Source organism: Onychomys torridus, chromosome 3 (genome assembly GCF_903995425.1).
Source record: "Onychomys torridus chromosome 3, mOncTor1.1, whole genome shotgun sequence".
Classification (NCBI taxonomy): Eukaryota; Metazoa; Chordata; class Mammalia; order Rodentia; family Cricetidae; genus Onychomys; species Onychomys torridus.
In genome coordinates, this window is record NC_050445.1 from 47,589,040 (window position 1) to 47,611,572 (window position 22,533).

Below are 22,533 nucleotides of genomic sequence, written 5' to 3' on the forward strand. Positions count from 1 at the left end.
CAAACTGGTTATGAAATCCTATTAATTGATTTTTCTGAAGATTCTCAAACCTGTTTCTGTTCTTCCCGAAGCTACGAAGCCTCCCAGGTACAAATGTGGAATCTCAAAAGCATGCCCTGAGAAGCATTTTGCTTTTAAAATGGCCAGTGGAGCGGCCAACGTCGTGGGGCCCAAAATCTGCCTAGAAGACAATGTGTGAGTATTAGATGGCTCAGAACTCAAAGGTCTTGTATTGAGTGACAGCTGGTGGGCTTGCGGGCGATGGCGCTTCTGAAATACTTTTACTATTGTATGACTCCCGTTGCCCTCCCCTTTGTTTTCACCTCTGCTTCACTAAAGACTCAGTTTGAGTCTAAATAATAGGGCTAAAGTTCATTCGGAACACCTCACCCATAGATCATCTTTGGACGCCTACCTCGTGCCTTTGAAGCATGGAGTTTAGTGCAAGGAAGAGATCAAACCCTTTTCAGACGCTGGTTTTCCAACCACAGTTGCATAGATCAGAAGATAACTGTTTCTTGAGGGTAGGGCTCAGCATCATTGTGCCGGGCTGGGAGCCAGATTTCTTTGGTTCTAGCATGGTGGGCATGTCATGTAGGATATATACTGTACGGTGGTTTGTTTGACTCAAAAATCGAGGTTGCCCACCAATCAGCTGCCTTTCAAGAATCGTTCTGCCATTCCCATGAGGGATCAATGATTGATGAACTTTTATAGCTAGGCCTCAGGTCATGACGCTGGTCCCTGTGGAAGAGCTTCATAACTGGCCAGCGACCTCCAGTGGGATGCTGCAAGGACCAAGTCCAGTGCCTTTTCCTGTATATTTATTTCTGTATTGAAAATGCATGACGTTTTTAAACAGTGCTAACATAAAGCATAAGAGTCTGCTTGCCTAGACAACACTCAATTCATCTATTCAAGTGCTTATTGGAATCTGGTTTCCCCTGTCATGGGATATACAGTCTAGCAGGTCTGACAGATACCTAAAAAGTAAATGCAAGTAAGTGGCTGTCAATCAGGACACCAGCTGTGCAGGTAGTGGCCACAAGTGATGCTTCTTAGTGGGAGTGAGTGAGGTAGAGTCCAACTTGAGATTGTCAGTAAGGGGAAAGGGCCCAACTTTAGACTGAGTGTTGAGGATTGATTCTTAGACACTGAGGGTGGTCTGAGAACCTAGGGATCAGGAGACAACCAGAGGCAGAGCAGATATGTCTGAACATCCCAGACATGAGGCACATGGTCAGCCCATATGGGAGGAAAGTTCTAGAAGTGAGTGGGCCAGACCACACAAGAACTTCTGAGCAGTGCAGATTAAGGTCATTTTCTAAGTGTGCTGAGACAGTTTTCAGACGTACTTACGATTTCATTTGTATTGAAAAACTAATTTCACAGCTATATAAATGACTTACATAGCGGAAAAAAGAACAGTGGGAAGGCCATGAGTAGTTACACTGGCTATTTGACATTGTATGTCTACTCATAACAATGTTTTCTTGCCTGTCTACCTACGAAATGTGCAAGTACATACTAAAATATGTGTATCTTTGCACCTGATCTGAGTTCAGGAACTCACCATGGAGAGGATACTCTAGATTGCTATGTCTGTGCAGGGCTACTTTTGCTCACTATGGTCTGTTTGCTATTTGTCATAGCTGTCGAGATTCCACTTGCAGAGCCAAAGCTGTTGAACATTTCTAGTGCTCAGGCGAGATGTTTAAAGTAGCCAGAGCTGGTGGCTGGTATGTGAAGCAAAGCTGTGTTTGAAAATGTATAGTGTTTATGTCATTTCCTTAGGTTTTGTTTGTTTGTTTGTTTGTTTTGCCTGAAGGTATGTGGTTGGCCAGAGGGCCTTCACAGTCATAAAGAATAGTAAATATTTTAATTGCTGGGACCACTCTTGATGTGTTTGGTGACTTGGGTGGTTTTTTATTGATTTTTTTTAAGTCTCTCCTGTGTAATGTATTTAAAACCTGATAGGTTGCTGCCCTCTTGTGGGAAGCCTGTGGAACTGTGCTTCCTGCTGCCTTCTTTTCTTTGTTCTGAGATGGACTGAAGTTTATCGGAATAGAGTATCATGTTCCAATATGATCTCTACCTGGAGAATCACTGGAGTTTGGTTGTTAACCAACACATTAGCTGTAACCATTGCTTTTTGCTACCAATGATGGAATTTACACATCTAATATGCTTCCCTGGGGTCTGGAGCCCTCCCCTCCTCTGATGCAGCCCGGCCAGTTGTCCTGTGGTGAAACTTACGTCCGTCTTATGTGTATGCTCCAGACAAATTCTTCTGTTGATACAGCTTGGAGATGCAGTTTATATACCTACACTTCCTGTTCGTAGTATGCAATCACTGACTTGTAGTATGATTCACTGTTGAGTACAAACTGTGCCATAGTCAATTTTAGGTTTTTTCTTCCTTTCTCGTTCATTCATTCTTTGTGGCCTGTCTCTAGAATGCTGGCATTGCAGTCCCAGTGTAAAACATTGCCGTACTCCCAAAAGAAACTGTCTTTTAACTCTGGCTCTTCGTTTTCATTCTATTCCACACCCAAGTCCTAAATAACCTTGTTTGCTTCTGTCCCTATAGATTGCTTGTTTCATAGACGGATTATTATCTGTGGTCTTTGGCAACTGGCTTCTTCGCTTGATGTAATGTTTTCAAGGTTCATCCGCCTTGTAGCTCACATTATTTCTTTTCATGGATGAATCACTCTCCATTACGATGTGCCTCATTTGCTTTGTCCTTTATCGGTTGATAGATGTATGAATGTTTCCACTCGCTGACTGTCAAGAACAGTGTTTCTGAAACTTTTCTATACAGGTTGTGTGTGCATGTGTCTTCCCTCTCTGCACTTGTACTGGAGTGGGCTTTTCTTTCAGACAGCTGTCTGGCCTTTGGAGGAACTGTCAGATTGTTTTTCCAAAGTGACCTCATCGGTTGACCTGTGTACCAACAGTGTGAAGTCCTGGGTTCTCCATATGCCTATGCATCCAGTAGGAGTGAGGTTGTCGCTCACTGAGTCTATGATTTGTGGCTCCCTAGTTGTTAATAATGTCCTGCATTTTTAAGTTTACCATAGAGAACTGTTCATCCCAACCTTCTGTTTTTAAAATTGATTGATTATTGGTATTTTCTCTTTGGGTTGTTTGTATAAAGGCTTTCTTAGCCATTTGCTTTCTATTACTTATATCCTTATATTTCAGGTGAATTTATTGTCATCATTATGTAGTTGGTTCTGTAATAACTGATTGTTCCTATTCTGTTTTTATGCGGTATGTTTGAGCTACTTATATTCCCTGTACATGCTGATAGGTGAGGCGTTAAGTCTACCATTTTAGCATTTTATTCTATTTTCAGATTGTTTTACTTTGAGGTTTTTTTTTTTTTTGGTTTATTTCTTTGTTTTTGTTTTTGGAAACAGTGTTTCTTTGTATAGTCTTGGCTGTCCTAGAATTAGCTCTGTAGACCAGGTTGGCCTTGAACTCAGAGATCTACTTGCCTCTGCCTCCCTAGTGCTGGGATTAAAGGTGTGTGCCACCACCACCCAGCTTTCTTTGAGTTTTATGATCATTTTTAAAAGTTTAACTTGGGAGGAGTAGCTGGGAAGAGGAGGTGGGTAATGAGATATATGATCAAAGTACATTCTAAACGCATGCAAAATGTAATGAGATTCATTCACATTTATAATATATGGTAATACAAACATTTAAAAAAGTTTCTTTACTGTTTCTGAGTACATCCCTTTGTAGATACTTTATACTAATTACTGTCTGTGCCTTAACAGGAAGGTTTTGAAACTTAGATCTAGACTTAAAAAGAGGAGAAAATGTTATTTGTGTAGCTGAGACCTAGTTGCGTGACATAACATTGTTTGGCTTGTTCTTACAACATTGCAAACAACAGAACGAGGAAGGAACTGGCTAGTAAAGACATTCTCATCACCAGATAAAGGAAGCTTCAACACTATTTTAGTTTTTCCTTTGTCTTACTCATTTACATAAATGAGTATGTTACTCAGTAATTGTTGGAATTATATTCTCGGCAACCATAGTTCAGTTACAGATGAGAGTTGGGTGGAAATCAGTTGACATGTTCTGTGAGAATCAATTGACTATGAGGAATGTAACATAAAGTATTACATATTTCATTTGCAAAATTGCGTGCTACACATTCTATCAGGAAAATTTGCAGTATACTAATGTGAGCACGGCACCCCTCTTCCAACACACTGATGGGAAAGTTGCTAATACCTTGAATTCTGTTAATTTAACATTACCTACAAATTTTGGTTTAATATTCAATAAAGTAAGCTGATATCAAGCCAGTGTGCTCTCCATCCCACACTGTCAACTGGCATTATGGTCTGTAAGCTGCAGTGATGTTGGTTGTCTCAGGCAGCCCATTTGTGGCTGTGGTGAGATAATCAGCAAGTACAGCATTCCTTTTGAGTGCAGAGAAAGTTTACATTAATAATCACTAGGAAAATGTTCACAGTGAGGTGCCGTGGGCATGACAATGCTCCGTTACTCCTCTGGCTTCCGATTTGAAAGTGTCTCTATAGACTGTGACTCCATTTCATGTCACGGTATCACAGTGACCCTACAGAAGATGCAGAAGAGAGGGTGTGTTCTTTGGCTTCTCGACAGTGGTGGAGATTGAGTTCTGCTGTGCCCATGTCTTAAAGGATTGCCTCAGGTGGCACTGGACAGTATGAGATAGAGTAATAACACTGTGGCGGTTGAGACATATGCTTCTATTTTAAAGAATTTACTTTCATTGTGTGTGTCTGGATATGTGCACATGAGTGCAGGTGTTGATGGCAGCCAGAGACATCAGATCCCCGTAGTTGGAGTTTGAGGCAGTTGTGAGCCTCCTGACATGGATCTTAATCCTCTGTATGAGTAGTGCATGTTCTTAACCACTAACTGTCTCTCAAGCACCATTGTACCTTTATGTGTATTTTTTAATTTTAGGAAGTATTATTTGAGTTGACATTATAGTTGACTCCAAAGGCTGTCTTTGTTGTAGTAAGTTTTCAGTGTGCTGAGTTGAGTGTTTGGTATGTGTATAATACTTTTTTTTGCATTGTATTTTTGTGACATGTTTTCATGTATTCTAATGAGTTTGTCTTGACTTCTTTCCCTTTAGTTTGATGAGTGGTGTTAAGAACAATGTTGGAAGAGGAATAAATGTTGCCTTGGTAAATGGTAAGAATAATTATTGTACTTTATTGATGTAATCAATGGGTATATTTATGCCCCACAGTAAAATTTACCCTTGGCATCAGAGTAGAAAGCACCACTCAATACTGAAACCTTCCCAAAAAGGGTACCCTCTTGTCCAAACCATTGCAGATGAAGACTTGGAATCTTCTTATGGGTAGCACGTTTCCATTGGCATATTGCAGCCATGTGCATTGTGTGGTGAGCTTCTTGTAAAACTGCAAGCCACTAGTCTGATACTAAGTGGATGCCATCTTGTTGCACCTTTTAGAATTCCTACTTACTATGAAGGTAATCAAGATTAAGGGTGTGTAAAATGACAAAGGATGGTGGGCTGTTAATAAGCAGAGGGAAGAATAAAGTCATAGATAGTTTTTGTAAGTTTTCCCTACTGTCCACATTCTTCTCAGAGGTTCATTTGTGTAGATAAGTTCACTGCATCCTGGGCATAGTGAGTGTTGAAAAGGTCAGTTTTAAGCATCCAGCCCACGAAGTGCAGGCTGCCTTTGCACACTAGCCTCTGTTCAGCCACATGTTTCCTGTAACTGCCTGGGGTAAGTAGAATCTCCCAGCTGCTCAGCCAGCCCCCAGCAGGGAAAAGCTCTCTTTGCTTTTATTCATAGGTGATAATTATCTGACTGTGTACTTTCTTTTTCCCAAATAAAAATTTTAATGTCTCTTCTACTTAATTGATCTTCGAGATAAATAAGTATACATTTTATTTGAAAAAAAAAAAAGCTTTAGTATAGATTGTTGTTTTCATTCTGATTTAAGTAGATAATTTCTTTGCTGTAGAGGTTATGTATTGGTGGTAATGTCATGGGTTGATGATCGCACATGAAAGTGAAGTGTAGCATAGAACTGATCTGAAGTCAGATGCATGGCTGTGTGTATGATTCAAATCGTAAGTTCTAGAAGCAGTTCCTTCTGTTGATGAGTTCATGTCACTCGTTGGGTTAGACCATTTTTTTTCCTACACTGATATTTCAGTTGTGTGATTTAATATGTATTCTGTTTCTTTCAGGGAAAACAGGGGAGGTGCTAGACACCAAATATTTTGACATGTGGGGAGGAGGTACGTGCAACTTACCTGTGGTCCTGCTGGCTGGCGCTGAACCCCGTTTGCATTTCTATTTTGTTTCCCTCTCTCTGCTCTCACTACATGTCTGCTCTCACTACATGTCTGGCCATATTTAAGTGGGCTGTTACTTTGCATGCGTTTTGGTTCCGGTAGGAAGACCACCTGTGATTGTGAGTCCAGTGAGCTTTGAAGGACGTTAGCGCCCCTATTTTGACAGGACAACTGACTCAAAGCCCTGAATTGGTTTTGATTTCTACCTGAAAGTCAGAATCATCTGAACACCAGTATAACCAGTTCACACACTTTTGGAATGAAATAATCCCACTAATCTATCCAATTTCTACCTTTGAATTCTGTCTACTATTATAGTAGCAAACATTTGAGAAAAGACCTGGACTTTTCTTTGTAATTTACTAGACTCAGAACAAGCCACAGATACTTTTCCCTTCCGTGTTTGGGAGTCCTAGGAATAGCTTCCAATACTGTCGCCATGAAATACTGGTGAAATTGAAGCAAATACTGGCTCTCCAAAGAATGTTACCCTAAAGAGAAAGGTCCCTTTTTTAAAAAAAGGAAAACGTATTTATTTTCATGATTTTGATGGTGTGTAGGTGTGTGTCTGCATGTAGGTATGTACACATGGTGCAGGTGCCTGAGGAGGCATGTAGCACTGGACTCCTGGAGCAGGAGTTACAGGTGTGAGCCACCTGATGGGGGTGCTGGAGCCAGATTCAAGTCCTCCGGAAGAGTAACAAGTTACTCTGGAGTTAGCTACTAACTCAAAGGTTAACCTAACCTCTGAGCCAATTCTTCATCTTTTAGGAAGTCAGGCCAACATGGCTTACCTTTCGGTTCCCCGGCTTCTTTATATATGCCCTACAAGCCAGCAGCTCTCAGGCTTCCAGACATTTATGTTCAGTTTTCAGACAAGCTAACATGTCAGCTTTTAATAAGATGCTATGCATTATTTATTTAACCTTTAGAGAATGTCTCATAGCTGTCAGAGGTATATTAAATTACTCTGTTCCCATCAATTTTGGATTCTGAGAGCATAATTGCTCTTAGTATAATTTATAATGTAGAAACTCTTCCATGAAGCTGTTGAAATTGGGCATGTAAACAGAGCTCTGGTGTGGCTCTCACTGCCTATCACAGGCACCAGATTGCTGCCAAAGACTCTTCCTGGTTCAGAAATAATAGCAGTTTAGTGCCATCTTTTCATTTCAGTGGTAATGATTTGTTGGCATTTATGTTTCTACATTGAAAGTGCGGTTATGGTAAAATATAATCAATTAGAGAAAAATCTTTGGAATCTTTGATGTTGAAAAAAAATTGGGAAGATTTGCAGGGATATAGTTTTGGAGTACATTTAGACTTGTGGTCTATAAGGAAAGCTAACATTGCAAAGAGTCTGTGATGGAAAATGGCTTTAGTACTTGACCAGTCTGCCTGGCAGCACCAGCTTGCACTCAGCGAGCTGGAGTATTGTGGAGTTCCTGTGGACTTGATGCAGAAGAAGACCAATGTTGGCCATAATTGGTTTGGCTTCTCGTTACTGTCTGCATTCTTTCCCCCAATTTATTACAAAGTGATACACCTAGAAACTATAAATCTGCCTTCTTTCAGAGGTCTCTGAGGAGTGGATAGAAGCAGGGCTTCCTGTTCCCAGAAAAGCACCCATATTAACATTCAAGGCCATGCCCCTTATGGTTGCCAAAGCTTCACTTGAACTTGAGAATTAGGGACTGTAAGCCCAGTTACATATTTTCACGTGGACCTGAGAATCAGGCTTCCTGTGGACTGTAAACTCAGTATGTATTGCTTCACATGGACCTGAGAATCAGGCTTCCTGTGGACTGTAAACTCAGTATGTATTGCTTCACATGGACCTGAGAATCAGGCTTCCTGTGGACTATAAGCCCAGTTACATATTATCACGTGGACCTGAGAATCAGGCTTCCTGTGGACTGTAAGCCCAGTTACATACTTCTGAGAGGTCCTGAGTTCCTCCCTTTACAAGTGATACGATTCCATGAGTTTACTATGGATTTTTATTGGCCTTGATGGTATGAGTATGAAAGACACAAGATGATTCAGAACTGGGAATAAATCAGGGAACGGAGGGACCATATTAAAGAATAAATTTGTAATTTTACTTAGTGCTTTTTTTCTTTCCTGGGTGGACTCAAAAACCTTGAGTTTTTAAACTTTTCCTAAGATTCGCCTGTCTTACCTGTACATTACTTTTCATTAGAAATAGTTGTTTTGTGGAAATTGCATATGAAATTAATTTTAGAGATTATTATGATAGTAATTCCATTATCTACAAAGAAAATCCCCGACCCTTTTTTCCTTTAGATGTGGCACCGTTCATTGAGTTTCTGAAGAACATACAAGATGGAACAGTAGTGTTAATGGCAACATACGATGATGGAGCAACCAAGTATGTAAAATTAAAGCCGAAGACAACTTTTGGAGCTATACTTTATCCTTTATTTTATTTTAGGTTTTTTTCGAGACAGGGTTTTTCTGTGTAGCTTTGCGCCTTTCCTGAAACTCACTTTGGAGACCAGGCTGGCCTTGAACTCACAGAAATCCACCTGCCTCTGCCTCCCGAGTGCTGGGATTACAGGCGTGCGCCACCACCGCTGGTACTTTATCCTTTAAAAAGCAATGCATTTTCATTGAAAAACAGTCTATTAAGTTGATAAGGTAGCTGTAGATAAGTACTATTGCCTTTCAAAAAGTCTTACTTCTTTCCTGTCTTTATGTGTAAAGATTCTTCATATGTTAGGATGAAATTTAAATCACATTTACGTAGTATTTATACTTTCTTTTATATTGGAACAGTATTAAACTGTTTTCTCTAACATTCCTTTTTTATATTTTGGATTAACATTCTTCATTAGCATTTTTATGGCTCATAACTGTTTGACCTCTGGGGTCACATTGTGGAACAGTTCCTCTGTAACTGCAAAGGTTTTCATCTAATGAATAATGTGATAACTGTTTTATATAATTTTTTCTCTGTACTTTTGATAATGACGTTATGGTGAATTTCTAAAAGTGAAATTAATGGTCAAGGACATAGATGTGAGGTGTGTGTGTGTGTGTGTGTGTGTGTGTGTGTGTGTGTATGTGTGTGTGTATGTGTGTATGTGTGCATGTTTGTGTAAGTGTATGTGTGTAAGCATACATATAAGTGCTGATACCTACGGAGGCCAGAAGTGTTAGATTCTCTGCAGCTGGAGTTAAGGATAATTGTGAGCCACCTGCCATGGGTGCTGGGAATCTAATTTGGGTCCCTTGCCAGAACAGTAAGTAGCATTCTTACCCACTGAGCCGTCTCTCCAGCCCAGGATTTATATATTTTTCATTAAATTTAACAGATGATAGTTTTGTAACTTATTTTCTTATATTGTGTATGTTGTCAGATGTGGAAAGCACAGAAAATCACAAAGAGAAAATGTAACTTACTTTCTTGTGTATGTTGTAAAATGTGAAAAGCATAGAAAATCACAAAGAGAAAAAGAAGTTAGATCATCTCATTGTACAGGGATTATAGTTAAAAACATTGCAGATTCTTTCCATTTCAGATGACTTCATGCACATATTCTCTTCACTTTAAGTATTGTAGATGGCAGCACTTAAAACATATCTTTCCACTTATTTGGTGTATATTTCCCCATATTAAATATTTCTTACAATATAGTTGCTCATGTCTCATCGTTTTAAAATGTATGATTTTATAATCTTAAAAAATCTGTATGACCTGTCTATTTTCTTAAGATAAAAATTTTAAGTGAGATTATTGAGTTAAGATATGTGTACATTTTTTAGCATTTCCAGTTGCAGAATTTTTAATGGCTTATTTCATTATTTATGAGATTAGACTTCTTTGTGTGTGTGTGTGTGTGTGTGTGTGTGTGTGTGCGCGCGCGCGCGCGCGCGCGCGCGCGCGTACATGTGTAGGTGGGTTTTTTCTTTTATGAATTATCCTTTGACTATTCAAGTTGACTCATATTGATTGGTAAGAGGTCTTTATATCTTAAGCTATTAACAAGCTATTTCTCTTATTGAAATATAGTTTTTGCAGACAGTTTGCTTTTAATTTTGTCAATTTTAGTACCTTTGACTTCTAGCAGAGTAGGATAGATATCATTTACATAGTTGAGCCTGTAGGTTTTTCCTTTTAGTTTCTCTGACTCTTAAACTCAAGAAATATTTTTCCATCTCCTAATTAGATAATTAGTAGATTTTTCTCTTGCAGAGATTTTATTCTTTTCCTGTATTTTAAAAACCCATTTGTCAGTTCCAGAGGTTTAGAGCGTCTGTGTTGTGTCAGGCTCCAAGATAGCTTGGATTTTCCTAGTTCTCTTCTGTCAACCTCTTTCTTTCTGTTCTTAAAGACACTTTCAGTTGCTCAATGACTGGTTTATAAAAAAGAGCATGCTTTATTCCTCTTGGGTATTATTTTTTAGAGCATTTTGTGAATGACATTGACATTGTATTTTCACTGATTCGACTAACTATAAAGCTTAATGTGACTTCAGGTTCACCTGGTTTTACATAGCTAAATAGTGCAGAGTCTAATTGATTAAACTTCATTCATTAAAAAGGTGACTTGTGCATCGGTTTGGCTAGATTATGGGCTATTGTATGTGTAATGACAACTTTTAATATAAAAGCTCCCTTTCTGTCTAGACACACATGACCTTTCTTTTTCACCACATGCTTTTATTACTGAGCCTGACGGGAACTTGGATGAGATACCTTGAGAAGGTCACACTGTGGATGCCCTGAAGGCCACCTGAAGCAGGCGGCAAGCTTGAGCAAGTTCCTGAAATCTCAGTGGTGTCCTTGGACGTCCCGCAGCCTGGAGGCCAGCACCCTCGCTGCTTCCCTGTTCAAAACAAAAGAAGCAGAGGGGATAGTGAAGAGATGCTGTCTTTTCTGGGTGGGCTTTCAGGCTGTTCAACAGTCCTCATTTCGGGTAAATGGAACAGCAAGACAATGAAAGCGTTCCCTCGTCACCTGATACCAAAATATTTGAAGCTAATTGACATTTTTCTTATAGTTTTCCAGGCTCAATACGCATAGTTTTTAAAACCTTTTATCATATTAGGTTCTTGTTCATTTTCCTTCCTGGCTGCATTTCTTGGGCATTCTTCAGTTCATTATTGTCTCTCTTTAAATTAAACACAGTGTTCCAGATGTGGTCTGGCCAGAACAGGCTATAATGGAGACGCTAACTTGCCTTGTTTCGGAGATTACATTTCTTTGAATATTCATGCCGACTGGAATTATATTAGTTTTCTCTAAGCAATCAAATCACATTTTTGGCTCATAAATTTTTGGTCAAGTGAGATTGTTAAATTGTCAGATCTTTTCCTTTGATCTCAGACTTTTTTTTTTTTTAAAGCCACTGCCAAGTCAGATTTTTCTTCATTCAGAACTTGATTTTGTTTAATGTAAATGAAGAACTTTATATTCATTTATTCCTGTTAGATGTGATCGTACTGATTGGGCCTGCTTGGTCTTGATTCTGACGTGTGTCCTCGGAGGGTTCCGAGATCCAGGCTTTGTACTCACTCCAAAGTCATTCATGTGTCTAAATTTAAGCCCTTGATAAAAATGTTTACCGAGGGCAGCGTGCCACCAAACTAGAGACCTGGTTCCTCACGAGATTCTTCTGTTAATCCCTTGCAGGGATGGCTTTGCAGACAACTGCCAGCGTCCCCGGTAGGTAGGAGTGCTCTCTAGCTGCGGCTTGGTTATTTCACTCATAGCAGCTATTTGCTGAGGCGATCAATTGCTACCTGGAAATTCACAGAAGAAACTAATTACAGTACCCTGATCTGCTGCCATGGAGCTGAAGTTTCAGAGATATCATTTAGCATGGCTTGATTGACTCCTGTGCCTGTCCAGCTAACTCCCCATTGACGTCTCCCTTCATTGTAATCCTCACAAGGGCTGTTGTCTTCCAATCCAGAGTTTTGTTAGGGATTGGGATTTGGTTTGTTGGAGTCAGGGTTGTAGGTGTACAGTCACTTCCGGCTTTCAAGTGCAGTTCTAGAATCAAACTCACTTCCATTTGTTTGCCCACCATGCACTTTACGGCTAAGCCATCATCTCCTGTTTGCCTTAAAAACAAAACCCCAAAAACTAGATAATCAATTGGTGTGCCCTCCCCTGGGGGAGACTATTTCTCCGCATTCCTTAGTTGCCTGTGGTGGTTTGTCTAGGGTTGAGGCCTCCTGAGCGCCCCCTCCCTGCCATGTTAACATGTCTATTGGTATTCTTGTTCAGGTCATGTTTAGACATGTTTGAAGAGACTTCATGCCTGCAGCTGCTGACATTTCTACTCACGCAGACAGACTTCCTGTTCCTCTGACTCTTAGTCTTTTTGCCTTCTCTTCTGTCTGAGCCATGGAAGTGCCAGGATATGGACAGAGCATGTATCTGTTTATTTAGGAACACACACCACCACTACCACCAATTAAAGAAAAAGAGTCTGGACATGTGACTGATGCCTTCAGTCCCAGTACTAGGGGGTGAGGGGGTGGGATGGGGAGGGGGTCTACATAGTGAGTTTCAAGACTGCCAAGGCTACATGAAACCCTATTTCAAAAGAGAGGGAGGAAGTGAGGGAGGGAGAGACAGAGACAGGGAGGAGAGAGAGGGGGGAGGGAGGGAGAGAAAGAGAGAGGGAGAAAGGGAGGGAGGGAAGACGAGAATTAAATTGGAGGGGGGGAGGGAGGAAGGCAATGAATTAAATTGGAAAAAGATCAGGGATATGTAGGAGGATTAGGAGGAGGAAAAGGAAGGGAAACTGATGTCATCTCAAAAATAAAAGACAAAGATTTTTTTTTTTTTAATATAGAGATACAGAAAGAAAACCCTGGAGTGTTACACTTTTAATGTCTTCACATCTCCATTTTTTTTGTTTCTAAAACACTAGCCACTTCCTTAAATGTATTAGTGGTTTCCTTTAGAAGTTGTGTGTGTGATGTAGGTAGACCCAGAGGCTTAGACCTGGACTTGGTTGTGTTGCAGCGCTTGCCTCCCTGGGCAGGTTGCCTTGATCAGTGTTCTGTTCCTCTTTCTGTAACACCAGGGTCCCTTCATTATACTCGTTCCTCTTGGATTTTGTAGCAGACGCTGTTTTTGTGGTTTCGAGTCTTGTTTCATTCTGACATGGCTGGCTTTTATAGTATTCCTAAAAACTGTCTTCAGTAGTGTGGTTTACCTTATACTTTTGTAGGGGGCGTGGTTTCGAGACAGGGTTTCTCTGTGTAGCTTTGCGCCTTTCCTGGAACTCATTCTGTAGCCCAGGCTGGCCTCTAACGCAGAGATCTGTACCTTATACTTTAAAAGCTTTTCAGTTTTCAATTAAGCCTTTCCTATGATAGCACTAATTTAGAAATTACCCCCTTCCCAGTTTTTTACATAGTTAAATTATTAGTTGTGTTTGTTTGCTTGCTTGTTTTTACATTTATTATTGTTTTACATTTCCTGAGCCATCTCCTAGGCCCATGTTTGCTTGCTTTCAAAGAACTACATCCTCATAAGAATTCCTTAGGAGCTATGTTTCATCTCGGTATTGATAGCCCCTGTGATTAGATTTCTTAGTCTTCAGACTTCAGAGGAGTGTCACTGTTTTCTTCCCGAATTTCTGGTACTTATATTTCCTACATTGTTCTCTCCTGCTGGTAAGAATTTATCCCAGAGCACCAGTTCTTCCTTTTCTGTTCTGTGCTTGGGAGGAGAGGCATGGCTTGGCTGCATGGTGTAGGCCTGCTGGGTGTACCTCCTTTCCCAGTAAGGACGGGACCTGAATGGAGACTTCCATCTCCGGTTGTTCCCTGTGTGGCAGGGTGTCCACCAGAGGAGACTGCTCGGACATGGGGTTAAGCCAATAGAAGGTCTTTATTAGCCATCTGACAACTACACTGGGTGTCCAGGACCCCAGTGATCTCAGCCTTTCTCAGGGTGAGCTTTTAAGCATAAAAACTATGCCCTGGGTTGACATACTTCAGTTAACAAGAACAGTTAGCTGGAAGCGGAACTATAGAAGCCATTTAGAGACTTTCCCAGTACTATGGACTTTGACAGATTGGGTATTTGTTTTCATTTTGGCAGGTAGCACTGTCTAGGTGCTGAGTTTTGTGTGGCCTGAATGGGACTTCCATCATGGAGTCAGTTGTGCTAAGGTTTCAGGGTCTACTAAGATCTGGGGCCCTATTACATCTGTCTCTGTTCTGGGTCAGCCCTGTGCAGCATTAGGATGGCTTTATAAAAACCATGACCCCTGGCTTTGTTTCTTTTCTGTTGTGTCATTGGAAAGGTTTATATTTACCTTAAAGAAAATTCTTCACTAAAATAGTTGGCTCAACATAATCCCTTAAAAATGTATTACACTTTCTTTATTTTGGACGTGTGAATGAGCACACACATTCCATGGTGTGCATATGGAAGTCAGAGGACAACTTGCCAGAGTTGGTTCTTTGCTTCCACCATGTCTATCCTGGAGACCAAACTCAGCTCTTCATGCTTGGTGTCAAGAGCCTTTGTCTTCTTGAGCCATCTTGCTGGCCCCCAACATTTTAAAAATATATATATATGTGTGTGTGTGTGTGTGTGTGTGTGTGTGTGTGTGTGTGTGTGTGACAAAACATTGTGTAGGCATGTGTGTCCTTGAGGACATCAGGTGTCCTCTTCTCGCTGTCTGCATTATCCCCTTGAGAAAGGGTCTCCAGCTGCACCTGGCACTTAGACTTTGTCAGTTGGGCCATTGGTCAACAAGCATGCCTCAGGTATCGTCCTGCAGCCTCCATGCTTTCCCTAGCACCAAGGATACAGATGTATGTGGCCTCGCTGGCTTTTAGTGAACATGCTGAGGCTCAAGCCCAGGTCCTCATGCATTCTTAGCCACCAAGCCAAGCCATCTCCTTAGCTTTTTAAACATCAATTCAGAACTCAGCTAGTTAATACCATTAGTAAGTAATAAACACACAGCAAGTCGTTACTACTTCCTTCAGAACCAAAAGTTTGTATCTCCAAGTTTGATGCTGTATTGATTATTCTGGGCTTTTAAAGAGAAGACATTTTGACACTTGTATATGTTACATGTTTGGACATGGACTGCTTTACATTGATTTAGACTTCCTTCTGAAATATGAAATGGTCCTTTGCTTAAAATAGAATACAACCAAAAGGAACACTGAAACGACCCACAAACTCTACACAGGAAGATCAGGGAGCATTAGAAGTAATTTGATAGACATAGACCTAGGTGTCTGGGTTTGAACGTCGTGGCCATGCTTTGTTTCAGGAAAAGGTAGAAAGCAAGGGTACGAATCCAGGGGGAAAGACTAGAGGGAACCAGGGTCAGGTTTCCAACAGTCCTTTTATTTATTTTTAACTTTTAAACTCTGTGTGCATGTGTGTGTGTGCGTGTGTGCATGCATGTGTATGTGGCATATGTCTCTGTGTAGAGGTCAGAGCAGGGTATTGAGTACCTTCTATTGCTCTCTGACTTACTGCCTTGAGACAGGGTTTCTTACTGAGCTGAAAGCTGACCAGTTGGGCTGACAGCATTTGCGCACACAGATACAGTTCCAGAAAGGGTGGGTGCTCATCTCAGATCCATGTGTCCAGATGCCAGCAATGCCAGTCTTGCTGGCAGGCTTTCTGAGGGGAACTCAGGTCTTTTATGCTAATTCCTTTCTGCACAAGAACATCATAATGTTCTCATGGAAAATGCAGGAGTTAATGGAGTCAAGTTGATTCTCACTCTGGCTAACTTGACATGGTTTATCCACATGGATCATAATGCTCACTTGTGAAATTCAGAAGCACAGACTGATTTTTAGCCCCTTCATTCAGTATGTATGTTTTAGTTCATATAAACTATTTGATAGGAAACATTTTACTTTCTATTTTTTTTAAATAGGGGCGCATTTGTATAACCCAGCTATTTGGGGGGCAGTTGTTACCATTGTTTGTGGATTTCAGATTCATTATTTCAATTTATCAAGATTGCAAACTGTACTTTTTCTGAGGAGTAAATGTGAATGGAGCCCCATGGCTCTCTTGGAGGCAGTGACTTTGGCACCCTGTGAGCCTACTGCCTGGCATCCACATTGCAATATGTTTTATTCTTCTTCCAGTATCACACCTCATCTGGCTGTGTTGACAGAAGCAAAGACTTCTTTTAAAAGTAGCCAGTAATTGAGTAAAACCAAACTTATTATAAGCCACAGTCATCCTAGGGTCCCCCCTGCTATGTAGCCTCCATGGTTCTGTGGGTTGCAGTCTGATTGGTCTTTGCTTTATATCTAGAATCCACCTATGAGTGAGTACACACCATGTTTGTCCTTCTGGGTTTGGGTTACCTCACTCAGGATGATCTTTTCTAGTTCCATCTTCATGCTGTCATTGTTTTTCTCTTTTGGTTTTAGTGTTGGTTTTACTCAATTACTGAGCAAGCCTCAATGAAACATTTCACTATTAAGATAAGAATTTATACTGTATCGAGCTGATAATAGAAAATAAATAAATATTTTTAAAAAGTAGCCAGAAAATAGAGCACATAGGGAAACTGCATGTGTAGTAGAACCATTACTTTTTGGGAAATGGGACTCAGCCAGTCCTTTGAGAGTTACTGTCCAGTGCAGAAGGTGCTCCACAACAGAACAAACAATGGGAAGTGATAGCTGAGCCCATGTGGCTCGCCAGAAGCATGTGAGCATCCATGAGAAGATCTTCGCATAGGCTTAGATGGCGTGGGCTGGTTGTTTTTTTTTTTTTTTGGCATGTGTGTGTGTATGTGTATATGTACATGTGTGTACATGCATGCAAGTGCCCTCAGAGGCCAGAGGCATTGGACACCTAGAACTAAAGTTTCACATGGTTGTGAGCCACCCATTGTGGGAACTGGAAACTGACCTTACAAGAGCTGCACCAGCCCTTCACTACTGCTCCATTTCTCCAATCCCATCATCATCATCATCATCATCATCATCATCATCATTATTATTAAATTTTTATGGGCTCTTTTTGAACATAGGCAGTGCACTCCTTTTCAGTTCGCTTGTTCACACTGCATCTTTTCAGAAGTGAGTCTCACAGGCTGCATGTTCCAGGGGTTGTTGCTTATTTTCTCACTGACTCCAGTGAACCCCCTCCAGGCTGACACTGTGTAGCTGTGTTGGAAACAGTCCCCGTGTCCTGTGGATGTGCTTATTTGAATACTTTGTGAGAGCTGAATGTTACATCAGTGTGGTCCATATTTTATGAAGCTCCCCTTTTAAATGCAAAGCACCCCACTGATCTTATCAGTTTAAGATTGTGTTTTGTCCATTGAGTCATCAGAGAGCTGGAGGCTATGCTGGTGTGAATAGGCACCTTCTTCATCAGACACACACACACACACACACACACACACACACACGCACACACATGCACACGCACGCACGCGGCAGGACGGATCTATAGGAATCTATAAACGGTGGCTTTTTGTCATCATGGGGGGAGGTTTTGTTTGTTTATTTTGCAGGACTTCATGTCACATAGCCCGGGTACCTGATCCTTAGTACTCCTCTTCTAGATTTATAGCTAGTGTTCATCTGTTTTGTTTCTGCTCTTTCTGAGGCTGCAGAGGGAATCACTCCACATTTGGGATCCTCACAGATATTTTTAATGGCATCTTTCAATTGAGAGTTTGTCTGGAGGCCGACTTTTGTCTTTGCCTGCCTGATAAACATTTAGCCCTCATTGGTTCCTATGTTGGTTTTTATTAAATAACTGAAGTACAGTTGATATATCTATTCTCAAAATTTGTTTTAAATAAAAAACGTGCTAAGAAGCCTCCAGCACCCATCAGCATTCACTTTTCTTCCATGCACATAGAAGTCACAAAGGCTGTGGTGCAGAGTAAGTGAAAGACACTGGTTGCTTAAGACCTGGATAGCCCTGTTGGCGTCCATCAGCAGGGCCACGGTCTCCCTTGATGATGAATGGACTTAGAAATAACTAAATGAAGACAAATTGTTAGGAAATGCAGATGTTTGCAGGGTACTCTCTTAACTGCTTGCATCTTGACTTTGCCTTTCATCGCCAAAGTAGGAATGTTGTTTCAGAATTTTTTTCTGTATTCATCTTTTTATATTCTCTGATTTAATCTGAAATGTTTTCACCCTCATGTTCAGTGAGTCTCTCAGTAAGTATTTAAAAAGTGCAATGCTCTGTGTTTATGTCTTGTCTTCTCTTTCAGACTTACTGATGAGGCGAGGAGGCTCATTGCTGAGCTGGGTAGTACGTCCATCACTAGTCTTGGTTTTCGAGACAACTGGGTCTTCTGTGGTGGGAAGGGCATTAAGACAAAAAGCCCCTTTGAACAGGTTAGTGCCGGAGGTGTTCATAACTAATGGGCAAGAGTAAGTTAGTGAAATTTTCTCATATAATATTCTGACACCAGTTATTTGAAAATTAGATTAAGTGCCAGGCAATAGTGGTACTCTCCTTTAATCCCAGCCCCTGGGAGGCAGAGGCAGGTAGACCTCTGAGTTCGAGGCCAGCTAAGGCTAAGAAGAAAAACCTGGTCTCAACCCTTGCCTCTCCCAAAAAAAGAAGGAAAAAAAATTAGATTAAGCAAATACTGAATATCCCTAGATAGTTTTTACAAGTTCTTGTTGATAATTAAAATAATGATGACTTTAAAAACATTTTTTCAGAACTTAAAATTATTTCCCTCTTAGACAACAATGCATTATCGCTCTCAGTTACTACAGATTTCCATTATACTTTGATGCTCGAATCAGCTGAGTTTGCAAATATCTCAGAACTGAAACAGAATATAAACTTTTTGACAAATAATCCTTTAAACACATTTGTATATTTTTCTTTACAAGCTTTTTTTTTTCCTTAAGGTTTACCAGATAGCTCCCAGCCCACAAGGGTCACTCAGTGAATTCCCGAGCTGTCGTTTCTGTTACCTCACTGTTGACATGTGTTACTGAGATGAGAGCAAGTGGGCGATGTTACTGGGAGTTAGCAGACCACAAGCGTTTGTTAAGCTGTGCCCTGTCTTTGTGTTCCCTCAGCACATAAAGAACAATAAGGATACAAACAAGTACGAAGGATGGCCTGAGGTGGTCGAGATGGAAGGATGCATCCCCCAGAAGCAAGACTGAAGGGAGTGTGGAGAAGAGAGGAACGCACTTTGACCCTGAAGGAGAGCTGGGAAGCAGCCGCTCCGTGTACATATTTTAGTAGCATGCGGCCGTCCAGGGTATGCATGAGCCAGATCGTCTCTGTCGGTTCCAGGATTATTTATTGCTAACATAAATGGCTACCTTTGTAAATAGTCCTCATACTGAACAAATCGCTGAGCCATTTTTAAGCACAGTTCCCCTAAAAGTATAATGTTTAGATTTGAGTGGCAATAATGGACTTTAATTCTAAAAGCATATTCAGTGGGTAACCAGGCAGGTTGTATAGGCATTGATTTCTATTCTGGTTGCTGTGAAACTATCATGGAGAAACATGGCTTTTAGGGAGGGAATTTTGTTCGTACATATGTCTCTGTATAAATACCTGGCATGTGATGACAGTATCCTTTAAATTAAGGAGATTTTGGGCTACTTGTATGTGTAATGTTATTTTATAGCCTGACTTCTGGTGTTCTTTTCATAGTCTTTATTTTTCCTTCCAAGGAAACCAAGAAATAAGATATTTCACATGAAAATTTTCATCAGATTTGTGAAAAGCACAACATTTTTTTTTAATACATTGAAAATGAACATTAATGTAGGTGTCATTTGGGGCTCATCTTCTAGAGTTTGTGTTAATGTGAATTATATGATTTTGTATAAGCTGTTTAGAGTAACCCTAGAGGTGGGAGAGAACCAGAGAACCAGGCCAAGTCCCTTCCTCAACCTAATCAGGTCACTCAAGACAGCTGGGTTAGTGAGTTAGGGGGATGCAGACATTCGTCTACTTTGCTACCTTCATTGACCACGTGGTCTTAGAAGAGGAATTCTTTGCTCTCATGGCTTTGATTTGTAAATCAAGAAATTCTGTTATTTACTTCTAACTTCATAATAACAACTGTTGCCTGCAATTGTAGCAGAATTTTTGAAAAGTTCTAATTACTTGGGCACTAAATACCCATCATATGCAACATATGTGGAAATGCTTAAAATGCATCATAAGCAAAAGCAGCTCTCAGGCTGCCCATCATGGGATGTGGCAGCACTTAAAATCTGAACCTAAAATTTAGGTGGTTGGTATAAAAATCAAAAAGCAGTATTTGCTATTTTGTTAAAAGCTGGAAGCAGTTCAGATATTTCTTGACTATTACTGACCTTGTGGTACTGTTTCTTCCCACAAACTGAATGCAGTAGTTTATCAGGAGACACATCTTCTATGTTCAGACAAGTTTTGTACACTTTTAAGACTTCTGGTGCTTCTATATCCATATCCATATAACTCATATCCAGCATGTATGTCTTGACATGTAAAATATTTCCCTTGGGGTTGGGGATTTAGCTCAGTGGTAGAGCACTTGCCTAGCAAGCGCAAGGCCCTGGGTTCGATCCTCAGCTCCCCCCCCCCCCAAAAAAAAAAATTCCCTTGATTTTTGTAAGCCATTTTACACTTTCAGGGGATTGGAAAATAAATGTTGCAATTAAAAAAAAAATGTAAGTACTCTTGGTTTCACATTGTGAATTTGTGTGTGTGTATGTGTGTGTATTTGACAAAGTACATACTATACCTGCGAAACATCACATGAGTGTCTTTCTGACAAATGGTTTTTTTGTACTTCCTAATGTAAAAAATCAAGTCTCTGCCATCAAACAGTAATACTCGATGTATTTGAACATGTATAGAAGTTAAGTTGCTTGACAACAGGCTATCCATTTGAATTTTAAAGACTATAGAGAGATGGATTTTCCAGTTATATAAAGTGTTAGAAGGGGCGAGATTGGTTGTGTAACTGCTGTGGCGCCGTCATTTTTGTCTGTCTGGATCCTGTCTGTCTGGGTTGTGCCAGCTTAACTCTGGAAGCAATAATCAACTGTTTTACTTTCACTTCATCCTCAGAAGTGAAACGATGCTCGTTTAATGTCGAGAATTTTGTTTATTAAAGGCAAAGCTCTAACACGCCGTGTAGTCGTTGAAGTGATGTGAGAGGGTCGGCTGTGAATGCAGTTCCAGTTACAATCACAGATGCTTCCCTAGTGGAGAAGGGTGGGGAGGTGGGTGTTAGAAAAAGGAAGGAGAAACGAGGTGGATGGATATTGGGAAAATAAGAAAAATAAAGAGAATGCTTATCTTAATTTTAATTTGGTTAAATTCATCATTTTCTTTTTGCTATATTTGTTCTTAAATCAATCAGCCAATATTTTGCAATCTTGATGATTTAGCTTGTGTTTTATACTTCAAAGGTCTACACAAATTATAGTTTGACCTCAAAATGGTGCATTGTTCTTTCTGTTCTGTCAACCCTCTCTCGTAATCCTCTTTAAATGAAACAGAAAAGAGACATGTGTTCAGTGAGCAAAGCAGTTTAAATGGAAGGACATCTGACATCTTTTCAAGTCTGCATGAAAGAGGAAAAATGCTTGTTTACTCAATCTGCACTCAGCCAGTTACTTCCGCCTCCTCAAATGCATGTGGTGTGGAGCTGTAGAAGCCAGGAATGGATTTTACCTTTTCTAAAGCATTTCTAAAGCTTCTTTTCATGTTCTTACCAGGATGGTTTTTCTACCACAAACTTGGTTTTGATTGTCACATGCCAAATGATCAGTCAATCCCCACCTCTCAAATCCCTGCTTTCTCTTCTTATTCCTTCTTGAAACTCTTGGCACTCACCTGTCAAATCAAGAGTATGAGCGGAGGAAAAGCAGTCAAACTTAGAGACTTGCAGTTATTTGTTGCCAGGTAGTATAATGGAGCATCAAAGGACAGGATTGAGGCTGGGGAAGGTCCCCTGGGGAGTTTGAAGTCCTCCAGTCCAGAAGGTACAACTTGAGAGCACCACCTTCTGTGGTGGTCAGAGGGAAAAAGGATAGGTCAGCCCTGTGGTTAGGTAATAGCCGTGTTTCTGTTGGATTTGTCCCATAAGCATGTGATGAGCATGAGGAGAGTTGCCAGCCCATTGAGTTGACAGGTACTACTTGTTGCTAATACTAGACTCACTGTCCAGCTCTGCATCAGTC

The 22,533-nt window shown here is 40.5% G+C and overlaps 1 protein-coding gene across 1 annotated transcript in view; it reads left to right on the top strand.

The window, feature by feature from the left end:
* Positions 1-20,891, top strand: part of Fam3c (FAM3 metabolism regulating signaling molecule C) — a 45,779-nt gene extending 24,888 nt beyond the window's left edge. Inside the window, exons 5-10 of the mRNA XM_036182384.1 lie at positions 72-195; positions 5,153-5,211; positions 6,251-6,301; positions 8,666-8,750; positions 18,585-18,711; positions 19,414-20,891. Coding sequence (XP_036038277.1) covers positions 72-195; positions 5,153-5,211; positions 6,251-6,301; positions 8,666-8,750; positions 18,585-18,711; positions 19,414-19,503 — 536 coding nt within the window. The 3' untranslated portion in view covers positions 19,504-20,891. The remainder of the gene's footprint in view (positions 1-71; positions 196-5,152; positions 5,212-6,250; positions 6,302-8,665; positions 8,751-18,584; positions 18,712-19,413) is intronic.
* Positions 20,892-22,533: the final 1,642 nt, after the last annotated feature.